General features: G+C 44.6%; 1 protein-coding gene across 1 annotated transcript in view; it reads left to right on the top strand.

Moving 5' to 3' along the window:
• The first annotated feature begins 5,612 nt into the window (after positions 1 to 5,612).
• Positions 5,613 to 23,449, top strand: part of GUCY2D (guanylate cyclase 2D, retinal) — a 41,466-nt gene continuing 23,629 nt past the window's right edge. The window contains exons 1-6 of the mRNA XM_033925154.1: positions 5,613 to 6,351; positions 7,261 to 7,562; positions 13,419 to 13,770; positions 18,719 to 18,803; positions 20,131 to 20,227; positions 21,084 to 21,221. Of these exons, the coding sequence (XP_033781045.1) occupies positions 5,613 to 6,351; positions 7,261 to 7,562; positions 13,419 to 13,770; positions 18,719 to 18,803; positions 20,131 to 20,227; positions 21,084 to 21,221 (1,713 nt within the window). The remainder of the gene's footprint in view (positions 6,352 to 7,260; positions 7,563 to 13,418; positions 13,771 to 18,718; positions 18,804 to 20,130; positions 20,228 to 21,083; positions 21,222 to 23,449) is intronic.

Raw genomic sequence — 23,449 nt, 5'->3', positions numbered from 1 at the left:
AAGCATTACTTACAGCGTCTTTTTTTTTAATTTTTTTTCAAATCGCATTAACCCCCCTCCTTTATTCAGCCGCTTCTAGCGTTTTTAGTGCAGGCTGCTGCGGTAACAGTTCCGATGCTCATAGGATTCTTAGGAGCATCCAAGCTGTTACCGCCACAGCCGGCGCTAAAAACGCTAGGGCAGTTTTGTAAAGGAGGGGGTTAATGTTGACCCATCTTAATAAACATTATCTGGCAGACTGGTTTGGCCTTCTTTGAGACTAACGGCCTCGTTTACAAAGCCGCGCGGCGGCAGCCCCGAAGCCCTTTAAATCTCTGTGGGCTTCGGGGCCGTTAGCGCAGCACAGCCGCTAGTGCGGCTTTGCAAAAGAGGCCGTAAATACATAGGTTTGAATTCTGGTTTTATTTGAATATAGTTTGGAATGTTTGGCCTTGTAATTCATTATTTTTTTCCCCTCTTTCCTATTAACATTTGGTGTTCCTTATTTAATTTATTTTAATATTTTACATTTTATAGTAAGCCGCTTTGACCTTTTTGTAATCAAGTTTATTAAAATCTTTTTATACTGCCAAATCAGACTTCAAGGCGGTGTACATACAATATTAAAAGTACAGTGTTCCCCCGCGAATTCGCGGTTCACAAATCGCAGACTCGCTCATTCACAGTCTGCTCCGACCTGCCTGTCAAAGCAGCTCCTGATTGGTGTAGCCCGACTTTACTACAGGAAGAGGCAGTCGGAGCAGATCACGATTTTCTTCACCTGCTGGCGCTCCAGATGCCCTCTCCTGCCTCCCCTGCTGTTTGACAGGCGAAAAACCACATTTGCGGGGTTTTTTAAAAATTTGCGAGGGTTGCTGGAACGGAACCCCCGAGAATTTTGGGGGGGAGTACTGTACATGTATTTATAATTACAGAGTACAGTGGAGGTATATCGTACAAGGACTTAACAGTACAAGACTAACGGACGAACTGGTGCAGGGGGGAAGCGGTAAAACTTCATTATTTATAAAGAAAGACGAAGTGGAACGAAAATTAGGAAGGGACTTGGTACCATGAGAATCATTCAGATTCAAAGAAATAGCGTCCTTAGCAGGACGGTTAAACATTAAAAGCATCCTTAAATAAATAAGTTTTAAGTTTGAACTTAGAAGTCTGAAACGGTCATGTCTTCTCTTAAATACTTCGAAGCGGTAATTGAAAAAAAAAATTAAAATATATGGGCGCATTGTGTTAATATGTCTCGGGGAAGGTACAGCAAGAAGGTTTTGGGAAATGGAGCGGAGGGTTCTTTGGGGAGCATGAGGAATCAGTATTCTATTCAGGAAATCAGGGGTATTGGTAGAGAGGATTTTAAATGTTAACGGGAGAATTTTGTAGGCTATGCTATGTTCAATAGGGAGCCAGTGGGCCTTAATAAATGGCGGAATATCAAATATTTGAATAAACATAAGCATATTCACAATAGAGGCGTAAGTCAGTCACATGCAGAAATGCTAATTAGTGCTTCTTAACTCTAATAATTGGTGCTGATCTACAATTAAGCGCCAATTTGGCATTAACTAATTATTTCCCCCCCCCACCCCTTTTTTATGAAGCCACATTAGGTTTTTTTTAAAAATCACCGGTAGTGGCTGTAAAATTTCCCGACACTCATAGAATTCCTCTTAGCGTCGGAGCTAACACCGCTGCGGCTGGTGATAAAAAAAAAATATATATTAGCCTTTTGGAATTCGATCTGGGATCAAATAAATTCTTTATTAGAAAATCCTGTAGCATTAACTTACGATACTGTGATATTTGGCATGTCTATGAGGAAAAAGAGTCAGATATCGGCAAGTAATAACAAACTTTTATTGATTATGACAGGAGTTGCCATACAACATATCACTACCAATTGGAAAGACCACAGCAAGCTTAACTTTAATTTCTGGTGGAATTCACTTTGTCACATATACAAAATGGAACATTCAATAGCAATACAAAATGGAAATGATAAAAGGTTTAATGAAATATGGGAGCCATTGATGTTGTTTTGTGATGAATAAACACCATTTTCTCAACAATACTTATGAATGGAGGGGAAAGGGGTGGGAATGTGTAAATAAAGAACAAGGTTAAAAGAAAATATGAAAAAGATGGATTCAATGAAGAAAATAGTATGGAAAAAGAAGGGGGGGAGAAGGGTTTAGATACATATACATTTGTTATTATCTTGATAGATTTATCAAGTGTCGATTGTAAATCTATGTATCACTTTTATTGTACACTTGTTGAAAGATTTAAAAATGAATAAAGAATTTAAAAAAAAAAAGCCTAACGCGGCTTCATAAAAGGGGGCCTAAGTTATGCACATAATTGACCCCATTTTGTCTGGTGCATCTAACCCTAGGCGCCACTTGGAGAATTGGCCTTAGTACTTCAACAGGCTGCAGCCTCGACTTTTCCTTTCGTTGCCCTAATCAACTATTCTTGATGCCAAGATTCTGTTCATTTGGGGTTGCTTTAATGCTCCGTTTCTACTGATTGAAGAGCAGAAGCTGAAGAAATAATCCAGGCTTAGCTCAAGCTGTGAGTTGAAAGACTTGAGATAATTCAATGCCAGATGGTGTTTCTCTGAATTAAGTGGACAAAGCTATATTTTCTATGAAGGGTAGAGCTGAAGTTGGCGGGAAGCAATCGACTATTTTGTTTTCACCCAGTATCATGTATTGAACCTTAACCTTACCCTACTTCCAAATAGTCAATAAAGGACCTCCTCGTTTATTTATTTATTTAAAATTACAGTGTTTCCCTGCGAATTTGCAGTTCGCGGACTCACTCATTCGCGGTCTGCTCCGACCGCCTCTTCCTGTAGTAAAGTTGGGCTACACCAACCAGGAGCTGCCTGTCAAAGCAGCTCCTGATGGGTGTAGCCTGACTTTACTACAGGAAGAGGTGGTCGGAGCAGAGCATGAGGGATCGTCTTCATCCGCCAGTGCTCTAGCTGCCCTCTCCTGCCTCCCCTGCCTTTTGACAGGCGAAAAACCACATTTGTGATTTTTTGAAATTCGTGGGGTTTCCTGGAACAGAACCCCCATGAATTTCGGGGGAGTATTGTATTTATAACCCACCTATCCACAAATCTAAGCGGGGTACAAAGCCACATACAAAACAGCAGTAAATAATGCATACAGTTAAAATACAATGCAATAAAACATCATTACAAAAATTTTTTAAAAACCTCCCAGAACCCAAAACAAACCCCTCCCCCCAAAAAAACCCCTTACTCACACCAAAAGAGTGCTCAAACAGCACCGTTTTCAGCTCTTTCCTAAATTGCCAAAGTGTAGAGGCTTGACGTAAGGTGTTCCACAGCCCCAGACCCTGTACAGAAAACATTGACTTACGCTTCCCAGAAAGCTTAATAACCTGCAATGATTGAACTTCCAAACAAGAACTATCTGATGAGCGTAACTCACGCAAGGGACAATGCCACTGCAGCATAGAGCTCACACTCGGCAGACAATTGTGTTGTAACACCTTAAACATCACACACAGAACCTTAAATTTGATCCGCATCTTTCTCGGCAGCCAATGAAGATCTCGAAGTATTGGTGTAGTATGAGGTACCACTAAGTCACCCCTGGTAAAGGAGGGGGCATGATCTGGACTGGCAATGCTTCCAGAACCTGCCAAGCTTTAGGCCCAAGGCAATGGAGGGTTAAAAGAACAGTTATAGAAATTGGCACTTCAGTCCTTTAATGGTACCTTGGCACAACGATTCTGCTATTGAATACTAGCATAAGATCATTTTTAGCATGCCCTCTTATGCTATGCCAATGACAGATGTAAGTTCATGCACTTTGAGGCAACCAAGTGGCAAGCATAGTTAATAATATTCTATACACCATGCAAGTAACTAGGATACATACCCATGGCTTGGCCATGCATATTCCCCCTTTGCAATTAGTTACCAACACAAATGCCTCTCCATTTAATGGTACCTTTTGATGTCTATAAGTGTCACCTACCTCCAGGCTCCACTTATAGAATTGCCCCCAGATAACTTGCCCAGGGCCTAAGGAGCTACGATGGAACTGGAACTTGAACTTGGGCTTTCCAGTTCCAAGCTTGCTACTCGTAAACATTAGATTACTCCTCTACTCATCCTCACCATCTCTATCAAAGGAAAAATAGTTTTCATGCTTTCTGATTGGCTGTGACCTCTGAAGTGGGGAACATACTATATATCCTGATATGAACCTCCCAAAATCCAACTGAGAAACAAGCATTACACTTGACACTAAAGCATCATTGTGCATCAATAACCTTACTTATCCCATTCAACCCACTTTGAAGATATTGGGAGTAACACTGGACCAGAGCCTGACCATGAAAGACCAGGTAGATGCCCTGATTAGAAAGATCTTTCTCACCCTCTGGAAGCTTCGGTCCATCAGAGCTTACTTCGAAGTCCCATCATTTCGAATTCTGGTACAATCTCTCATACTGAGTCAACTCGATTATTATAACATCGCCTACCTGGCACTCTCACAGAAGAACATGCGGCGATTGCAACTGGTACAAAATGCATCGGTTAGGTTACTTTGTGGACTGAAGAAGTTTGATCGCGTGACACCTTCCTATCGACTTCTGCACTGGCTGCCAATGGAGGCACGTGTGAAATTCAAGTTTGGCTGTTTTTGCTTCAAGGTACTATACGGCTTAGCCCCTAAATATATAACAGACCTTTTCTCCTTCACAACCAACAGATTCAGGAGAACTTCACATCCGAACTTTGTCTCTCCACCGGTTAGAGGTTGTAAATTTAAGTCATCACCAACATCTTTTCTCACATCAAGCAGCACTATGGGGTAAAGACCTGGAACAACTGCTCGTGCCTACTACTTATAGGGAATTCAGGAAACGCCTAAAAACACATCTGTTCCTGAAGTACTTAGGTAACTGACCTATTCAATCTTAGTCCTCAACAAATGATCTTTAGAACTGTTATTCACCAACTCTGAACTTTGTTTATTCCACTTGATCTGTAATACCTTTTAATCATTGTAAACTGCATAGAACTTCACGATCCTGCGATATATAAACTGTTATTATTATTATTTATTATTATAGGATTCAGAAGGGGGTAACATATCAGGACAATGTTTACTGGAGCTTTATGTACATGTGTATAGAATAGTTCAATTTGCTTTTAAGGGCTTGGATAGAAAAATACAATTGAATGTCAAGAAGAAGGACTTTGCAGTATTTTTGCTTTAATAAATTAAGGTTAACCATGCTGTGAGGTTCTTCTTGTTGACAGTCAACTGTTGTTTCTATCTGTTGTGGCCTGTTGGATTTTTGCCTCTTCTCTTGTTTCCTTGGCCAAAGGGCTTAGACAGCTGAATCATCTGTATCCCACTTCCTTCCCTGTAGCCCCACCAAAATAACACCCTGTAACCTTTGTTCTTTTTTTTTTTTTTCTACAAGTCTTCATGGAAGAACAGAGGACCTTAGCCATGCATCTGGCAACAGCTGGCTCCTTTTATACTGCCAAAGGCTCTTTGGGATCGATTGTTATAAAGCCAGGCCAATAGCAAAGGTGAAGGAGGACTGGCCTTCTCCAGATAATGTCCATTAAGCATTACCATTTCCATGACTTCCTTCTGATGTTATCCAACCACCCCAGGTGGGCTTTGTGCTGCTGCTGGAGAATCCGGCATCAGTGGGATTACAAATGGACCCATGCTATATTCCTCTTCATATTATTCTTTTTGTGCCATGTCCAGACAGCCACCTTCAAAGTTGGCATCATAGGCCCTTGGACTTGTGACCCCATCTTAGCCAAGGCCCTGCCTGAGTTAGCTGCCAAGCTTGCTGTGAGTCATATTAACAAGCATCCATCTTTGAACCAAGGTCTCTGGTTTGATTACATCATGTTCAATGAGGACTGCCAGACCTCCCAGGCCTTGGCTGCATTTGTAAACATGGAAAACTATGCCTCAGGCTTTGTAGGCCCTGTCAACCCTGGTTACTGCACTGCTGCTGGGCTCTTTGGAAAGAACTGGAACAAAGCCATTGTCTCCTGGGCCTGCCTCAATCTTGACAATGATGCGGGAAGTGCTACCACTTTTATTAGGCCTCTTCCACTCTCCTCAAGCATTCTTTTCACTGTGCTCAAGTTCTTCCAGTGGGCCCATGTTGCCATAGTAACATCAGTGCAAGATCTGTGGGTGGAGACGGGTCAAGAACTGGCCACTTCCCTCCGTGGCTTTGGCCTGCCAGTCAGTGTGGTGGTTGCTATGGAGACAAATCCCAGAGGGGCTCAGGAAGCTCTAAAACACATCCAGAGGGCCTACAAAGTAAGAGGTAAGATGGGAAGAGAGTAACCATATGGGGTTGCCTCACCAGTCACTATATCACCTCTATACTTAGGGCCAATCTATGCGGAACATACCATGGGGTTGGGAGGGTCATTTCACCAGTCACTGTACTGTTTTGCTTTTATACATAGACCTGGGATTCATATTCATAGGGCTCCAAGAAAAGGAGGATGGATTGAAACATCTGGGTTTTACTTTTATTGGAAGTAAAAACCTGGATGTCTCAATCTATTCTCTTTTTTTCTGGAGCCATATAGTAACCTTTATAGAGAATGGATGGATTATGCCACTGAGTCATGGCACCACAAACTGTAAGGAATCCACCCTGTGATGTTTCGTGACAAGGTACAGGAGTGGTTTGCCATTGCCTTCTCCTGTGCAGTGTGTGGCTCCACTATATCACTGCTTCCCAATTTGAGGTCTCTCAGCCTATAGCACCTGGTATTCCCAGGTGGTCTCCCATCCAGGTCTGACCCTGCTTAGCTTCTAATGATAAGAGCAGACCTGCTCAGGGCAGCCAGGCCATAGGCTTATAGGGAATACTCAGGGCTTATTTGTAGGGAGGGGAAGAGACCAGGGACAAAGCTAACAGGAGAAGAATGGCTGGATTAGAGAGTAGAATAACTGCTCTCTATTTTAGGGCTCAGGTTTCCCCTCTTTTGCATACTATCTGGAAAGGAGAGGCTGTTCTGGGGTCTGAAAAGAAGTAAAAGAACTGTGTTCCAGGCTGTTACCTTAATTAATACCTAGAAATACCCTTCACTTCTGTGGTTACTGTTGCCATATCTCCAGGAGTTTTCTAGGGATAATATACTATTAGTGAGAACTGCTCCTAGTGGGAGGGCCTTACTGAGAATGAGGCCCATGTCCTCCCATTTTTCTTCTCTTTTCCTAGTTATTGTCATGTGCATGCATTCGGTACTGATTGGTGGGGAAGATCAAAAGATCTTGCTGGAGAAGGCAGACGATCTCAGGATGACGGATGGCTCCTTCGTCTTCATGCCCTACGACACGCTGCATTACAGCCTTCCGTACCAGGAGGTGCCCTACCGCCTCCTGGCCAACAACTCTAGGCTCCAGCGGGCCTATGATGCCGTGCTGACCATCACCATCGACTCTGGCAAATGGAACTTCTACCAAGCGTTCAAAAAAGCTCAGAAGGACTACAAGATCCAAGCTGATGTCGAGCCAACCGAGGTACTGGAGAAGGAGGGAATGTTGTTTTGTTTTTTATTATTTTTTTATTCATTGATTATACGCACAACTGCAGTAATGTACAATATCAGTGCGAGTACCATATAAGTAATACAATAGCATTAATACTTGCTGGCGGAAGGGTATTCAGGGGAAAATTCTAGAAATGACACCCTACTGGCACCTAAGTTATGTATCAAATGCCATTTAAAAAGGCAAAAAATTATACCATTAAAGCGTCTACCAGTGCCTACATAAGGCGCACTGGAATTGCGCCTATGTAGGTGCTTTAGGCCACCTAACGCCACTGTGGGCGTGGCTAATACCAGAAGTGGTGTTAGGCGGCCTACAGCCCCTATGTAGGCACAATTCACGGTATAGAGAGGCGCCAGAAATGTAGGCCCGGAACATCCTGGCCTACAATCCCAGCCCCAATCTTTCACTGAGGTGCGATTCTCCGGAGGGCGCCGTTGCATGATTGAAACGCGATCGGCAGCCGCCTTTTGGGTGGCCGCTGATATCGGCGCCTTCTAGAGAATCTGGGCCTTTAGTCTTACATCTCCTCCCCCCACCCTTCCGGCTTTTCATCTATTAATGTGTGGGATATAAATTTTAGAAATATCTTACCGCACTTTATCCCAGCATCACCCCGCTCAGAAAAATCCTGTAACTATATTTTACTTTGACATCATATTTTTAAACGTGTAACTTTGTTTCGTAAAAGTATGAACGCAAGAGCAATTTCCAAAAGTCATGTATGAGACGACAGGGGCATTCTGAAAAATTACCACCCTGCCTAAGGGTAAAAGTACATATTGATGGGTCCTTACGTTCACATGGCTCCTTTGCTTTCACCACAGTTGCTCTGTGCTGCCCCTTCAAAACATGCCGCCCCAGATGACTGCCTAGTCTACCTGATGGTTGAGCTAGCCCTGTGTTAACATATACTGTATATAGCAGCACTAGTCTTTAAGCCTGTTACATTAATGGGTGCTAGAATAGATATGTGTGTCTGTCTTTCTTTCTGTCTCTCTTTCCTCGGCTGTCCACCACCACCTCTTGCCTGCTCCCCCTGCCAGCAGTAGGTCTTCTCCCTTCCTTTTACCTCCCCCCTATCCATCAGTACCCCTTCCCTGCTCCCCCTGTCCGGCAACAGCCCTTCTCCCTTCCTTTTACCTCCCCCCTATCCAGCAGCACCTCTTCCCTGCTCCCCCTGTCCAGCAGCAGCCCTTCTCCCTTCGCTTTACCTCTCCCCTGTCCAGTAGCACCTCTTCCCTGCTCCCCCCCTGTCCAGCAGTAGGCCTTCTCCCTTCCTTTTACCTCCCCCCGTCCAGCAGCACCCCTTACCTGATCCCCCCTGTCCAGCAGTACCCCTTCTCCTTTCCCTGCTCCCCCTGTCCAGCATCCGCTAGCCCGTGCAGCCTCGGGGCTTTTTGTTAGGCCGGCCCACTTCGCTTTATTGAAGTGGGCCGGCCTAGCAAATGCCCCGCGGCTGCTGCGTTTGCTGGTCCAGGGGGTGAGAAGAGGCGTAGCGGCAGCACAGGAGTCAAACCGCCACCGCCGCCGAAATCGCTGCACGTGCCGCGTATAGAACACAGCCACGGAAGCAGAAATCACAGCGGCAGGGATCACACCGTTGCAACAACACATGGGCGGGTATGGGTTTTATTATATTAGATATACTCCCCCCACTCTCCTTTTACAAAACCGCGATAGAGGTTTTTAGCACAGGCCGGCAAGCTGATTGCTCTGTGTTGCTTCCGACACTCATAGAGTGCCTATGAGCGTAAAGAACGGTGCGATAGCCATGCCTACAATGCAATTCCGGCACTGATTTTTTTTTAGGTGTCAACAGGTGACTTGAAAATCATTTTAAAAGGTGTTTTCAACAGCATTTTTCACTTAACTTAAGTGCCTACTGGAGCCTAAGTTAAGTTGACACTTGTATATGAACAATTAAACTTCTATTCCCAGACACTACTTGTTTTATTTTGTGTCCTTACTGGGGTTACGAGTAGAGGTCTGCATGGGAACGGGGATCGCAGGAATCCCACGGGTCCCGCGGGGGTCCCACGGGAATCCCCCCCTAACCCAGGGGACCCCCCTCTGGCCCAGGGGAATCCCACGGGGACCCCTCTCTAGCCAATGGGACTCCCACGGGGATGGAAGGCTTTGGAAGCAGGGTTCATCCATATAATATAATGGACACGTCAGCCTTAGTAAAAGAGGGGGTTTATAAGTTAATTACTTGAACAGAAAACAAAAAAAGGGTTCCACCAAAGAGATTCCACAAGGAAAACAGCAGCGCAAACACAAAAGAAACTGCTTTTTATGGGGACGGGCAGGGATGGAGGTAATTCCTTGCGGGGATGGGTGGGGATGGAGAGGATCCTGGTGGGATCGGGTGAGGACGGAGAGGATCCTGACAGGGACAGGTGGGGACGGAGAGGATCCTTGCGGGATCGGGTGAGGACAGAGAGGATCCTGACAGGGACAGGTGGGGACGGAGAGGATCCTGGCGGGATCGGGTGAGGACGGAGAGGATCCTGACAGGGACAGGTGGGGACGGAGAGGATCCTGGCGGGATCGGGTGGGGACGGAGAGGATCCTGGCGGGGATGGGTGGGATTTCTGTCCCCGTGCAACTCTCTAGTTACGAGTTCATCATTGGTCTGGTTTTATTAATTTTAGTGCAGGTAAAACCTGTATTAACCCATGTGGCGCTGTCATTACAGATAAAGAAGAGCACTTAGCTTATAGCCGGACGGCTACCCAGCCGTTTCACTGGCAAGTTTCCTCGGGGGCTGATACTCTTCATACTTCATACTGTCGTCCTGCATTAAAACACAAACTGCATTGTAAATTTTACGAAGGTGCGTTAGGGCCTTAACGCGCGCGCTAGCCTCTACCGGCTCCTCTCGAGCAGGCGGTAGTTTTTCGGCTAGCGTGCGCCAATCCGGTGCCTGCGCTAAAAAACGCTAGCTCACCTTTATAAAAGGAGCCCCAAGTGAAAATCCCAACTCCTGAAACCACCAATCAATTCCTCGCCATCGGGGGGGTAGGCAATACCGGTCCGCGGGAGCCAGGTCAGGTTTTCAGGATATCCACAATCAAATATGCACGAGATCGGTTTGCATCTCGAGGAGGCAGTGCAGGCAGATCCATCTCATACATGTTCACTGTGGATATTCTGAAAACCTGACCTGGCTCTGGCTCTCGAGGACCGGAATTGCCTACCCCTGAAAATGATAATAATCAATTTAATTTTTGATTATTTATTACTCATCTTTTTTGCCATTCATAAATAGCTATAAAAATATCTATAAAAAATCTTCCAAATTTCCTATTTGTTACTCATAATTTAAAGTACATCGATATTATTACACCAGGGATCTCAAAGTCCCTCCTTGAGGGCCGCAATCCAGTCGGGTTTTCAGGATTTCCCCAATGAATATGCATGAGATCTATTAGCATACAATGAAAGCAGTGCATGCAAATAGACCTCATGTATATTCATTGGGGAAATCCTGAAAATCCGACTGGACTGCGGCCCTCGTGGACCGACATTGGACACCCCAGACCTAAGGTTAAACTGGCTACAAAGGGGTAGAGTTGACACTTAGCTGTTTAAGTTAGCCAGCCAAATAGGACCACATAGAAGATGATTATTTTTTTTATATACTGCTTCTATCCTAAGTAGGTATAGAATTAGCAGCTTTTAATGTATTGTTAATGGTTTGTATGGTTAATGTATTGTTAATTGTCTATTGCTTTGTGTTTCTTATGGTTTGTCTTTGTTTTTGTCCTTTTATGTATGTTATGTTGTTACCCGCTTAGAATTTTTAGATACATTTTTTATGTTATAACATTTTATTGAAGGAAACAATAATATAAAACAAATAGATATGGATTACGATTAAATTCACAATTATATTTCCATACATATTTCTATCATTCCTCCAAAATATATATCCATATGACCTATTTCAACCCCCATCCCTCTTTCCCCTTCCCTACCCCCCATTCTTTTTATTTTATATTCAATTTATTACATTGTAATATATTTCCATATAACCAATTCCATCCTACTCATATACCCCCTAGTTCCCTTCCCCCCCTGAATGGAAGGTGACACAAAATGCTAAGAATAAGAGCCTTACTCTAAATGAAAGGGGTCAAAATAACTTGAAACTACAAAAACCAGACCAGCTCTCTATTCTCCAGACTAGAGGTCTGCACGGAACAGGGATCACGGGAATCCCCCCTAACCCACGGGACTCCCACGGGGACCCCCCTCTGGCCCACGGGACTCCCACGGGGACCCCCCTCTAGCCAACAGGACTCCCACGGGGATGGAAGGCTTTGGAAGCAGGGTTCGTCCATATAATATAAAGGACACGTTAGCCTTAGTAAAAGAGGGGGTTTATAACTTAATTACCTGAACAGAAAACAAAAAAAGGGTTCCACCAAAGAGATTCCACAAGGAAAACAGCAGCACAAACACAAAAGAAACTGTGGAATTGATGATTCTGTCAGAAGTAATTGCTGCTTTTTATGGGGACGGGCGGGGATGGAGGTAATTCCTTGCGGGGATGGGTGGGGACGGAGAGGATCCTGACGGGGACGGGTGGGGACGGAGAGGATACTGGTGGGGACGGGTGGGGACGGAGAGGATCCTGGCGGGGACGGGCGGGGATGGGTGGAATTTCTGTCCCCACGCAACTCTCTACTCCAGACACTTAAAGGGTTTCGGGCTAACTGAACCCCTTATGCCAAGTGTTTGTTTGGATATTACAGAGCGTTACATCAGTAAGTGAGAACTTGTGTGGAAGGTGACACAAAATTCCAGGTATTAAAATGCAATGAATGTTTCCAAAGCTTCAGTGTAAAACATTAATAATCATACTTCGTGCTCTAGATGAAAGATTTTGAATATAAGGGTTCCAAATTTTCAAAAAGAAACGAGTTTGTCTAGGAAATCTACGAACCTCCCAAACCTCAAGTAACAATAAACGATGGAATTGATTCCTCCGATGTCAAAAACTAGGAGGATCTTTCTGTAACCAATATTGCAAAATACGTTTATGACCAATCATACATGCCTTTTGAAATAAAATGCACCTCCATTGTCCATATACCCCAAAAGCAGCAGCTTTACCAAATAACACCTCCCTTGGGAATTCCACTAATGGACTATCCCATAAATAATATAAATAAATATCTCTCTCAGTAGACTCACAATCTAACTATGGTACCTGGGGAAATGGAAGATTTCCACATTTCCTCTTTAAAAAAAAGAGGACACCTGGCCCTGCCCTGTTCTGCCCCCCTCCCCGCCCTTCCCCTCCAAACAAACCTCGCGTCTCCTTCCCTGAGCTTGGGGCTGCATCTTAAGGAGATCTGTACATGCATGGATGTCAACATGATGGTGTCATGTGCAAAAGGAAAGTGATGTCATCACGTCAATGTCCGTACATGCACAGACGCCCTCCAGACACGGCCCTGAGCTTGGGGACTTCCAATACCCAGACAAACTGCCAGGTTTTGGAAATCCCTCTGGGCACCCGGACAGTGCTCTAAAAAGAGAACATGTCCCAGTTTTCCCAGACGACTGGTAAACCATACCTCAGGGCCACTCCTCCTATCTTTGGCCAGTTTAACTTAACCAGTTAAGTGCCAACCTGCTGCACATACCTGGATATTCAAACCGGTATCCAGACATAAAGCTGTTGGTAACAAAAAAAAAAATCACTGACTACCGTTAGCTAAATATTTACCCATAGTTTCCCTCTACTTGCTGTCAAAAATAACTCAGGATCCCTTAAATCGCCGTAGAGACTCATAATCTCATTCTCCATAGGTCTCTCCGCTCTTTGGAACAATATACAACTCCATCTACTTTCTAGCCAAGGCGGTGGAGCGTACCCGAGCACATGGGGAGTGGGTGATTGGTACCAACATTGCTCGGCATGCCAGGTCCATGAGCGTGGAAGGCTTCAGCCATGGCATTTCTGTGGATGAAGATGGAGAACTCCTGCTAGATTACGTCCTGCTGGACAGTGATGGAAAAGGAGCCCTGCTGAGGCCCACTTATAGCATACATGTGGCTGAAGGCATGCTGAGATATATCGGTGAAATTCACTTCCCACACAGTTTCAGCCCTGGTGCGGATTCAGACTGTTGGTTCCACACTGACATCATCTGCACGGGAGGTAAGCCCCATCTGTCTGTGGCATGTTGATATAGGCATTAGCAACCACTTAGGGTGCCAAATTTGAAGGTGATAAATAGCCAGGCCAAGGAAGAACATATTCCCACATTTCCTTTAGGGCAGGTGTAGGGGTTAGTGCTACCCGATTCAACCATTCACTTTAGTGAATTGATTAGTTGTCTGAAAAAATTGGACTCACCGATTCAGCGACCCCCCCCCCCCCCCTGGTGAGACCTGACATACCCAAAATAAGGAGTGTAATTGTCCTAATAAGACTGGTGAACACAAGTGTCAGCATAGCTATCGCTAGCATTCAGCATTTTCAGTTGGCATTACTAATGTCAGCGAAGGCCTATGGGAAATTATATCAATCTGACTCTGGTATGTGAATGCAGATAGACCCTGAGGGCAGGGAGACTGTTTTAAGTAGCCCTGATTGAATCATGATTAGCTAAAAGGTGTTAATGTGTTAATGTCTGATTAAGAGGGTTCTTAGGACAATGGGTCCAGGGGCACAGATAACTAAAGTTAATCAGAAACTATTGTCAGAGACAGACTGGAAATACATATATGACTACAGCCTATTTTTCTCCTGTCTACGAAGGAGGGGGGAGATTTAACTTCTATTGAAGCTCAATAGATTCTGGTTTTTAGAATAAGTTTCCAAACGATAAAAGCCCCCTCTCTTGGCTCTTGGCACTCTGGTCCTCTCTTGTTTCTCTTGAGCTCTCTCTTTCTCTGTCTATCCTTCTCTTTATCTATGGAACACGAAGCATCACCACATCCCCCTTTCTCTCTCTCTCTCTGGCTCTCCTTTGAACTTCAGGCTTCTATGTCTCTCTTTTCCTCTGAACTCTCTAAGGCAGGGAAACTGCGTTGCTCTCTCATTAATTGTAATGCTTAATTGTAATGCTTATAAATATTGCTTTTCTGTAAGCCTATTTCTATAATATGTTCTTTATGCAATCACCTCTGGCTGTGCCTTTTTGATTCTACTTCCTGGTGAATATTCAGTGAGGGAACTGAACCTGGGACCTGGTGTTTGTAAGGGCGCCTCTCAAGTGACCCCACCAACCATATATTGTGGGGGCCACTAACAAACCTTACAACAAGCTATTGCATAAATGTCCTTTTATTCATCCAGTGGTTCAATGACTTTTATTCATCCAATAACTCAACGACTCATCCAATAACTCAATGACTCGACATGTACATGTTTCGGCCAAAAAGGCCTGCTTCAGGAGTCTTGAAAGTCTTCTGGGTCATACCGAATGATGTTTGGAGTGATATGCAAGCTCTTAAGTCAATACTGCGATATGGAGTCTTCTGAAAGAGGTCTTGGAGCAAAAAAAAAAGAACGCCCAGGACCTCCTTGATATGTAACTCACCTCATTGGCAAAAAACCTCCTTGATATGAAACAAGCACGTTATACTTTACTTGTAGAAGATATTGAAAGATAGATGAAAATGTTTATCCACTTATCTTCTATTTGATCGGTACATCTATTTTTCAATATCTTCTACAAGTAAAGTATAACGTGCTTGTTTCATATCAAGGAGGTTTTTTGCCAATGAGGTGAACACCATTGTGGTGGTGGGATGGCCCTTGTCTGAGGCTTTTTCCTCCATTTTTAGATTGTTATCTAGCCTGAACTGTGTTATTAATATGTCATTTGACATAGTGCATCTTTCTTAGTGAAAGTGTTTTGCAAGACAAGCAAAACATTTTATTAATTTTTAACTTGATATACAAGCAAAGTCTTGCAATACAAGTACATGTGTACAATATACACATCACATTATCACAGCTGAGCCGATGGTTCTTCTCTCTCTGACACTGCAGGAGTGTAGTGACTGTTCTAAACAAGCAAGGTCTTGCAATACGAGTACAAACAGTATTTTGTATTAAAGTTTTTGGGTTGTGGAGTTTCCATTATTTCTTATGCGGACATTCGCTTTGATATACGAGTGTTTTGGATTGCAAGCATGTTTTTTGAACAAATTATGCTCGCAAACCAAGGTTTTACTGTATTGTTCTAGATCGTTTATTTTTTTGCAAACCACTGTGAACTTTCATGAGGTATTGGCGGGATATAAATAAAGATTGGATTGTATGTGTATGCAAACCAGCATGCATGGCCACATAATTGGGAAAAGAGTGCTCTGTCTTTCCAACTAGTGTACCCTCGCAACACCAGAGCTCCCGTAACGAACAAATACCTGGAAAAAAAAAAAGAACACAACAATGATTGCCAGAAACAACCTGGGAAATGAGACAAAACTAACATTTTCAGGCCGCCCATCCCTACAGAGGCACTAAGCTTTCCTCTGCTCCTGGCCTGCAATATTTGGGAGGTTTGACGTTCCCTCTCTTCCCACCCTGCACACTTTCTGGAATCTGCTGGGCCTACTCTGGACAAATCCAAAAGAAAAGAGCAGAGCGTGCCTGGTCTTCAAAACCCTCTTTATTAGCAACCATTAATAAAATTTATGTATAAAGCAGTCTTGTCAATCAGAAAAACGTGTAGAAAATCGTGAACTCAACACAGACCGTGCTTCGGCAATAATGACTATATCAGGAGTCCTGGAACATGCAGTGTTATAAAGTGCCAAGTGACATAGATATCATAACACAAAATAAATAACTGACAAAACTTAAAATAACTCCAATTAAAAATGATATGTTAAAAGAACAATACAGTTATAAAATTGGAAATGTATTAATTAAAAGGTCACAGCAAAAAAAAAAGAGAAAAGGAGACCCAATAATCCACAGTAGAATCAATCCAACGATAAAAACAAAAACTGTGGATACTGATGTTCTGAGAATTATTTATTTATACACTCTTTCAGAATGAAACCATAAAAATACAAATGTAATACACTTCCCCCTCCGTATTCGCGGTTTCCGTATCTACGGTTTCGATTATTCGCAATTTTCTGCCAAAAAAATCATTTTCATTTTTAGGGTTATTTTAAGCCCTGTAAGCCCCCCCCCCCCCCCCACCTGGTGGTCTAGTGGGTTTTCGTGGCAGGAACGATCTTCCCACGCTCCAGCTCCATGCAGATCGTTCACAGGAAATGGCTGCCTTGAGCTCCCGTTGTGGTCTCGAGAGACGACGGGAGCTCAAGGCAGCCATTTCCTGTGAGCGATCTGCACGGGGCAGGAGCGTGGGAAGATCGCTCCTGCCCCAAAACTCACTAGACCACCAGGTAAGGCTTAAGGGGGGCTTACAGGGCTTAAAATAGCCGGGGGGAAGCGGGGGTTAGGAGCAGAACCGTCCCGAATATTATTCGCGTTTTTTTAAATATTCACGGGCCGGCTCTGTCCCTAAACCCCGTGGATACGGAGGGAGAAGTGTAGTCCAACCAGTCCCCCCAACCGGACCCTACACGGTCTGTGTTTTGACGAACACGCCTTCCTCAGGGGTCCAATTGATGGCAAATACACAAATAAAGAAATGGACTGAAAACCGTGTACTTGTCTTGAAGCAAATCTGGAGATTTCTTAATTTTATTTCCAGTGTCCAATAAATTTTCACGGTGGGATAATCTGGCCCTCTGAAAGCTTGGGAAGTCACATCTCCCGCTCTCTATCTTACTGCTCCAGTTCCGTACCACACTGCTTTTAGTCCATTTCTTTATTTGTGTATTTGTCATCAATTGGACCCCTGAGGAAGGCGTGTTCGCCGAAACACGGACCGTGTGGGGTCCGGTTGGACTATTACATTTGTATTTTTATGGTTTTATTGTGAACGAAGGTATAAATAAATCATTCTCAGAACATCAGTATCCACAGTTTTTGTTTTTATCGTAATTAAAAGGACATACATACCCAATAATGTAAATGACAAACCAACCATGAAATCCAAACCCGTGAGCGTGCTATAAAATGCAAAATGCATGCTTAAAGTATTCTAACGCTATGTTATCTTGCCAAAAATTTCTCTGTACCATAAATCACAAAAGTTGGATAAGGGAAATGGCCTCAGAAGCCACAAGGTGCGCTAGCGCCAGGGCTATGGGTAAGACTCTAGAACTGAAAGCAGGACAGGCAATTTTCCTGTTTATTCAGAGCCCTGATGAAACGATGATTCTATCGTGAAACGTTGGCCATCGTCGGCTATTTCAACACAGTGGCAACATTTGGTTAGCTCAGCTTCAGCTCGTTAATATACGGGACTGTGGCAACAGCGACGGACTGCACCGATAACAACAGTATAACTACACAGAGATAAGTTCAGTCCTTTTGCCTTGCATCGGTCAATTTGAATTTATCTGTTTACCCATAGCACAATCGCAGTAGCATAACACTTGTTTACTCTTTCCAAAAATACTAGGACTGGGGGGCAAGCGATGAAGCTACTAAGTAGTAGATTTAAAACAGACTGGAGAAAACATTTCTTCACGCAATGTGTAATTAAACTCTGGAATTCATTGCTGGAGAATGTTGTGCAATCAGTTAGCTTAGCAGGGTTTAAAAAAAGTTTGGCTAATTTCCTAAAAGAGAAGTCCATAGGCCATTGTTGAGATATCTTGGGAAAATCCACTGCTTATTCCTAGGATAAGCAGCATAAAATCTGTTTTACTACTTGGGATCTAGCTAGGTACTTGTGATCTGGGTTGGCCACTGTTGGATACAGGATATTGAGCTTGATGGACCTTTGGCCTGTCCCAGTATGGAAATTCTTATGTTCTTATGTGAGCCAAGTATAGGACAATCAAGCCATTGTGACATCACTGATGAAATGAGGTATTATGACATCACAATCTCAGCTCTGGAATGTTGCTACTCTTTAGGTTTCTGTCAGGTACTTGGGACCTGGGTTGGCCACTGTTGGAAACAGGATACCGGGCTTGATGGACCTTCGGTCTGTCCCAGAATAGCGATTCTTATGTTCTTTTTTTGCTACAGCAAGGGTCTCACAGTTTGCCTCTCTCCTCTTCAGGTGTGGACCCCACTTTCATGCTGCTTATCTTTATCCTTATTGCTGGACTGATCCTGAGTGCAGCCTCCCTTGCACTTTACCTCAGGTGTGTGTGCGTCGGTCAAGTTCCCATTCAGATGACCCCCCCAGATCATTAGAGGCAGGCCAATATTGGTCCTGCATCTCCCCTACTGCATGCTGTACCTTAGGGAGCTCAGAACTAGAGAATGACACGGTGACAAAATTCATCAACATTCCCGTCCCCGCGGATAACCGCGGGAAATAATCCCATGTCATTTTCTAGTGTCTATTTCGACCTCGGTCCTTCTACACCAGCATTCTTCAAAGCAAAGCTCGAGGGTCAGTGGTTGTGGCCATTCATACTCTGATTCTTATGTGAGCCAAGGATAATGAAGCCATTGTGACATCACTGATAAGCTTGGCTTTTATTGGTGGAATGAGACATAACATCAAAATATCTGCTCTGGATACCAGAGACTCATTCTGTAGTGTCTGTTTCAACCTCAATCCTTCTACACCAGCATTCTTCAAAGCAAAGCTCGAGGGTCAGTGGTTGTGGCCATTCATACTCTGATTCTTATGTGAGCCAATGATAATGAAGCCATTGTGACATCACTGATGTGATTGGCTCTTAGGCACTGGTGGAATGAGGCATTATGACATCACAATATCTGCTCTGGATACCAGAGACTGTCATTCTGTAGTGTCTGTCTCAACCTCAGTCTTTCTACACCAGCATTCTTCAAAGTAAAGCTTGCGGGTCAGTGGTTGTGCCCAATTATACTCTGATTCTTCCCTCTCTCCTTAAAGAATGACATGAAGATGGTTTCCCGCGGTTATCCGCGGGGACGGGGACGGTGATAAATTTTGTCACCATGTCATTCTCTACTCAGAACTACAAGTCTGTAGACCAGAATGGGGTGAGCCAAACCTAGAACCACCTCTGCCTGTCTCTACGGACTCAAAACCAATGAGCTTATTGGCAGAGGAGGAAGTGAAGGTGAAGATGGAAACCTAGTAAAGTTGTCCATATCAACCGGCTCTAGATTTGCCATGACAGTATCGATCCGGTCCTGATTTTACCCCGTTGCATGCATGGGCTGCAATTCTGATATCCCATTTGAATGTCCCAAGAAAAGCAAAACTACAAGTCCATGCATGCAATGGGGTAAAATCAGGACCGGATCGATACTGTCAGGCAATTCTAGAGCCAGTTGGCAAACCTAAATTCCAGTATGGGCAACAGCATGGGAACTGAATAATACTACCTACTATTATTTATCTGCTGGTTAGGCCTACTTTGTGCTTTTTTCATCTGTTTATTTCTCTGTCATTTGCTAGTTTTAAGAGGGGGAAGTAAGCCTTGAAAATGATTCTGCAACAGAGTACACTTATTTCTTGTTCCTTCCCAGGCGTCGCATCCATCAAGCAAAACTGCTGAAGGGGCCAAACAAGATTATCCTGACCTTGGATGATCTGGCTTTTATCAACACCCAGACTAGCAAGAAGGTGAGTATTATTTTGCCCCTGGAGTGGTGCACCCCCCAGTACTTGGCATTGTGCCTCACCCATACCCAGCTCAAAATGAATGCCCTCTAGTGGTAAAACCAAGGAACTACAGCTCAGAGAGGCGAGATGTGAGGAAAAGGGGAGGGGGCACTGTGGAATGAGCTAAGACAGGAGTAGGCAATTCTGGTCCTCGAGAACCGGAGCCAGGTCAGGTTTTCAGATATCCACAATAAATATGCATGAGATAGATTTGCATCTCGAGGAGGCAGTGCACGTAAATCCATCTCATACATATTCATTGTGGATATCCTGAAAACCTGACCTGGCACCGGCTCTCGAGGACCAGAATTGCCTACCCCTGAGCTATGAGAAGGAGTGAGGTATGTGGGATGAACAGGGAGAGAGGGGTAACAAAATGTGATAGTGCTAAAAGGGAAAATGATAGCTTTGGGGGTGTATTGAGGAGAACGGGATAGAAACCAAATTAAATAAATACGCAGAGAGATGACTAATATGGAACTGGAGGATCTTACTGGCCAGACTTTACGGTAGATGTCCTGCAAACAACAGGATGGCTGGATAGGCCGGAGTGAGCTTGGACGGCCACTTCAGCATTTTGGACCTAGGACAATACCAGACTTTGCAGTCTACGGCCCAGAAATATCAAAGAAGAGACAAGTTCATCTAATCATGTATTTTTTAAAATGGGTATAACTTATGGGCAGGTCTTTATCTGCCGTCATTTACTAAGATACTATGTGTAGGATTAGAAGAAAGCAGTGGTAATATGGAGGAAACAGAAAGGAGTAACAGTGAAGTGGAAATACTTACCACACCTGTAACTTGTGCTTTGCAGAAAATGATGGAGAGCAGCCTCACCCGCCTTTCAAGGCGAAGTACTGGTGAGCTGAAGAGCAACAAGAGCCCACGCCACTCTGCCTCTAGGAAGAGCACCACTGCCACGCTCGAGACATCCAGCGTGGCCATCTTTGAGGTGATTGACACGCAGCCCTCTTTTCATTGCCGGCTCTCTTAGAGAGGGTGGAATGGAAAAAAAAAAAAAGAAATCTTTAACACAATATATTCAGAGACCGCAATCCTTCCTACCCACCCAAAGACCATGGGGTCCCAGCTCTGTTGTGTAATAGGGACACCTGCTGGTTGTTTGAAGCATAAATTGTGCTACTCTCCAGAGGGAGCCACAGTTCCTTGTCTGTGGCCTTAGCACCCTGAGGTTGGGGGTTCAAACCTTATGCTGCTCCCTGTCACCCTGGGCAAGTCACTTAATCCTCCACTGCCCTAGGTACATTGGATATATTGTGAGCCCACCAGGCCTGTCCCCTGATGTCATAATGCCTCATTCCATCAATGCCTAAGAGCCAACCTCATCAATGATGTCACAATGGCTTCATTGTTCTCTACTTGGCTCCCTTCTGATATTGTATTGGAGGAGAGTGTGCAATAGTGATTAAAGCTACAGCTTCAGCACTCTGAAGTTGCGGTTTCAAACCCTGTGCTCTCCTTGTGACCTTGGGCAAGTCACTTAATCTCCCCGTTGCTCCAGGTACATTAGATATACAGTAAAACCTCATTTTACGAGTACCGCGGTTTACGAGTGTTTTGCAAGACGAGCAAAACATTTGTAAAATTTGTGACTCGTAAACCGAGCTTGACTCGCTATATGAGCATGTCCCAAAGTAAAACATCCCGCATCCCCCTCTCCATACCTTGCAATGCACGCTTTCTGATGCTCTTTCACTTTCAACCTGCTGCCCCGTGCGGCCCGCTCGAGGGCAATGCATTTGTTCCGTCTGCTGCCCCTGGATGATTGCCTTCTTGCCGTCTCCCTCCCTCCTTGCTGTTTTCGCTTTGGGCCGCGGCGGCAGCTCCTGCATGCCTCCTGCGGCTGGCCCTGAGACATTCCCTCTGACGTTTCGACGTCAGAGGGAGGGCTTCCGGGTCGGCCGCGGGGGCACGTGGGAACTGCTGCCCACCGCTTTGAATGAGCACTGCGGCAAGAAGGAGAAAGCCGGCATGAAGGTAGGCACCGCAGCACAGGGAGGGCTTCCGGGTCGGCTGTGGGGGGAACATGGGAACTGTTGCCCGCAGCTTGAAACGAGCACTGTGGCATGAAGGAGGAGAAAGCAGGCATAAATGTAAGCACTGAAAAAAAAGAAGTTAAAGATGCAAGGCCCCAGTGAGGTTGGTTGGCTGTGGAAAGAGCCCCAGTGCCCCAGTTCTGTTATGTTTATGTCGCTGGCAGCAGTAGCAACGAATTGTCTGAGTCTCCGTTATATCCTATGGCAGGGGTGTCCAATGTCAGTCCTCGAGGGCCGCAATCCAGTCGGGTTTTCAGGATTTCTCCAATGAATATGCATGAGATCTATTTGCATGCACTGCTTTCATTGCATGCTAATAGATCTCATGCATATTCATTGGGGAAATCCTGAAAACCTGACTGGATTGCGGCCCTCGAAGACCGACATTGGACACCCCTGTCCTATAGGGAACTCTGCTTTGATAAACGAGCGTTTTGGTTTACGAGCATGCTCCTGGAAAGGATCATCCTCGTAAACCAAGGTACCACTGTATTGTGAGCCTAGTGGGCCCTTCCCCTGATGTCAAAATGCCTCATTCCACCAATGCCTAAGAACCAACCTCATCAGTGATGTCACAGTGGCTTCATTGTTCTATACTTGGCTCACTTCTGAGGAGGAGGGTGTGGTACAGTGGTTAGAGCTACAGTATTAGCATTCTGAGATTATGGGTTCAAAACCTACACTGCTCCCTGTGACTCCGGGCAAGTCACGTAATCCTCCACTGTCTCAGGTACATTAGATAGATTGTGAGCCCACCAGGATAGATATGGAAAGGGCTTGAAGCACCTGTATGCAAACTACTTTGAGAGTATACAAGTCTCAATCCCTTTCCCTTGTTGCCGGGGGCTGTCACTTTGATACCTGGGGCAGAGGAGATAACCCCTGCTTAAGACACAGTACTCTAGTAAGGGCTGGAAGTCCAGAAAGACAGGAGGAATCTGCTGCTTCACCCCTGAAAAGAATTGCTATAAAGCAGGGGACTCAAAGTCCCTCCTTGAGGGCCGCAATCCTGTCGGGTTTTCAGGATTTCCCCAATGAATATGCATGAGATCTATGTGCATGCACTGCTTTCAATGCATATTCATTGGGGAAATCCTGTAAACCCGACTGGATTGCGGCCCTC

The sequence above is a fragment of the Geotrypetes seraphini genome, chromosome 16, assembly GCF_902459505.1.
Source record: "Geotrypetes seraphini chromosome 16, aGeoSer1.1, whole genome shotgun sequence".
Lineage (NCBI taxonomy): Eukaryota > Metazoa > Chordata > Amphibia > Gymnophiona > Dermophiidae > Geotrypetes > Geotrypetes seraphini.
Note: the sequence above shows the minus strand (reverse complement) of the source record. Positions and strands in the feature narration are given on the sequence as shown.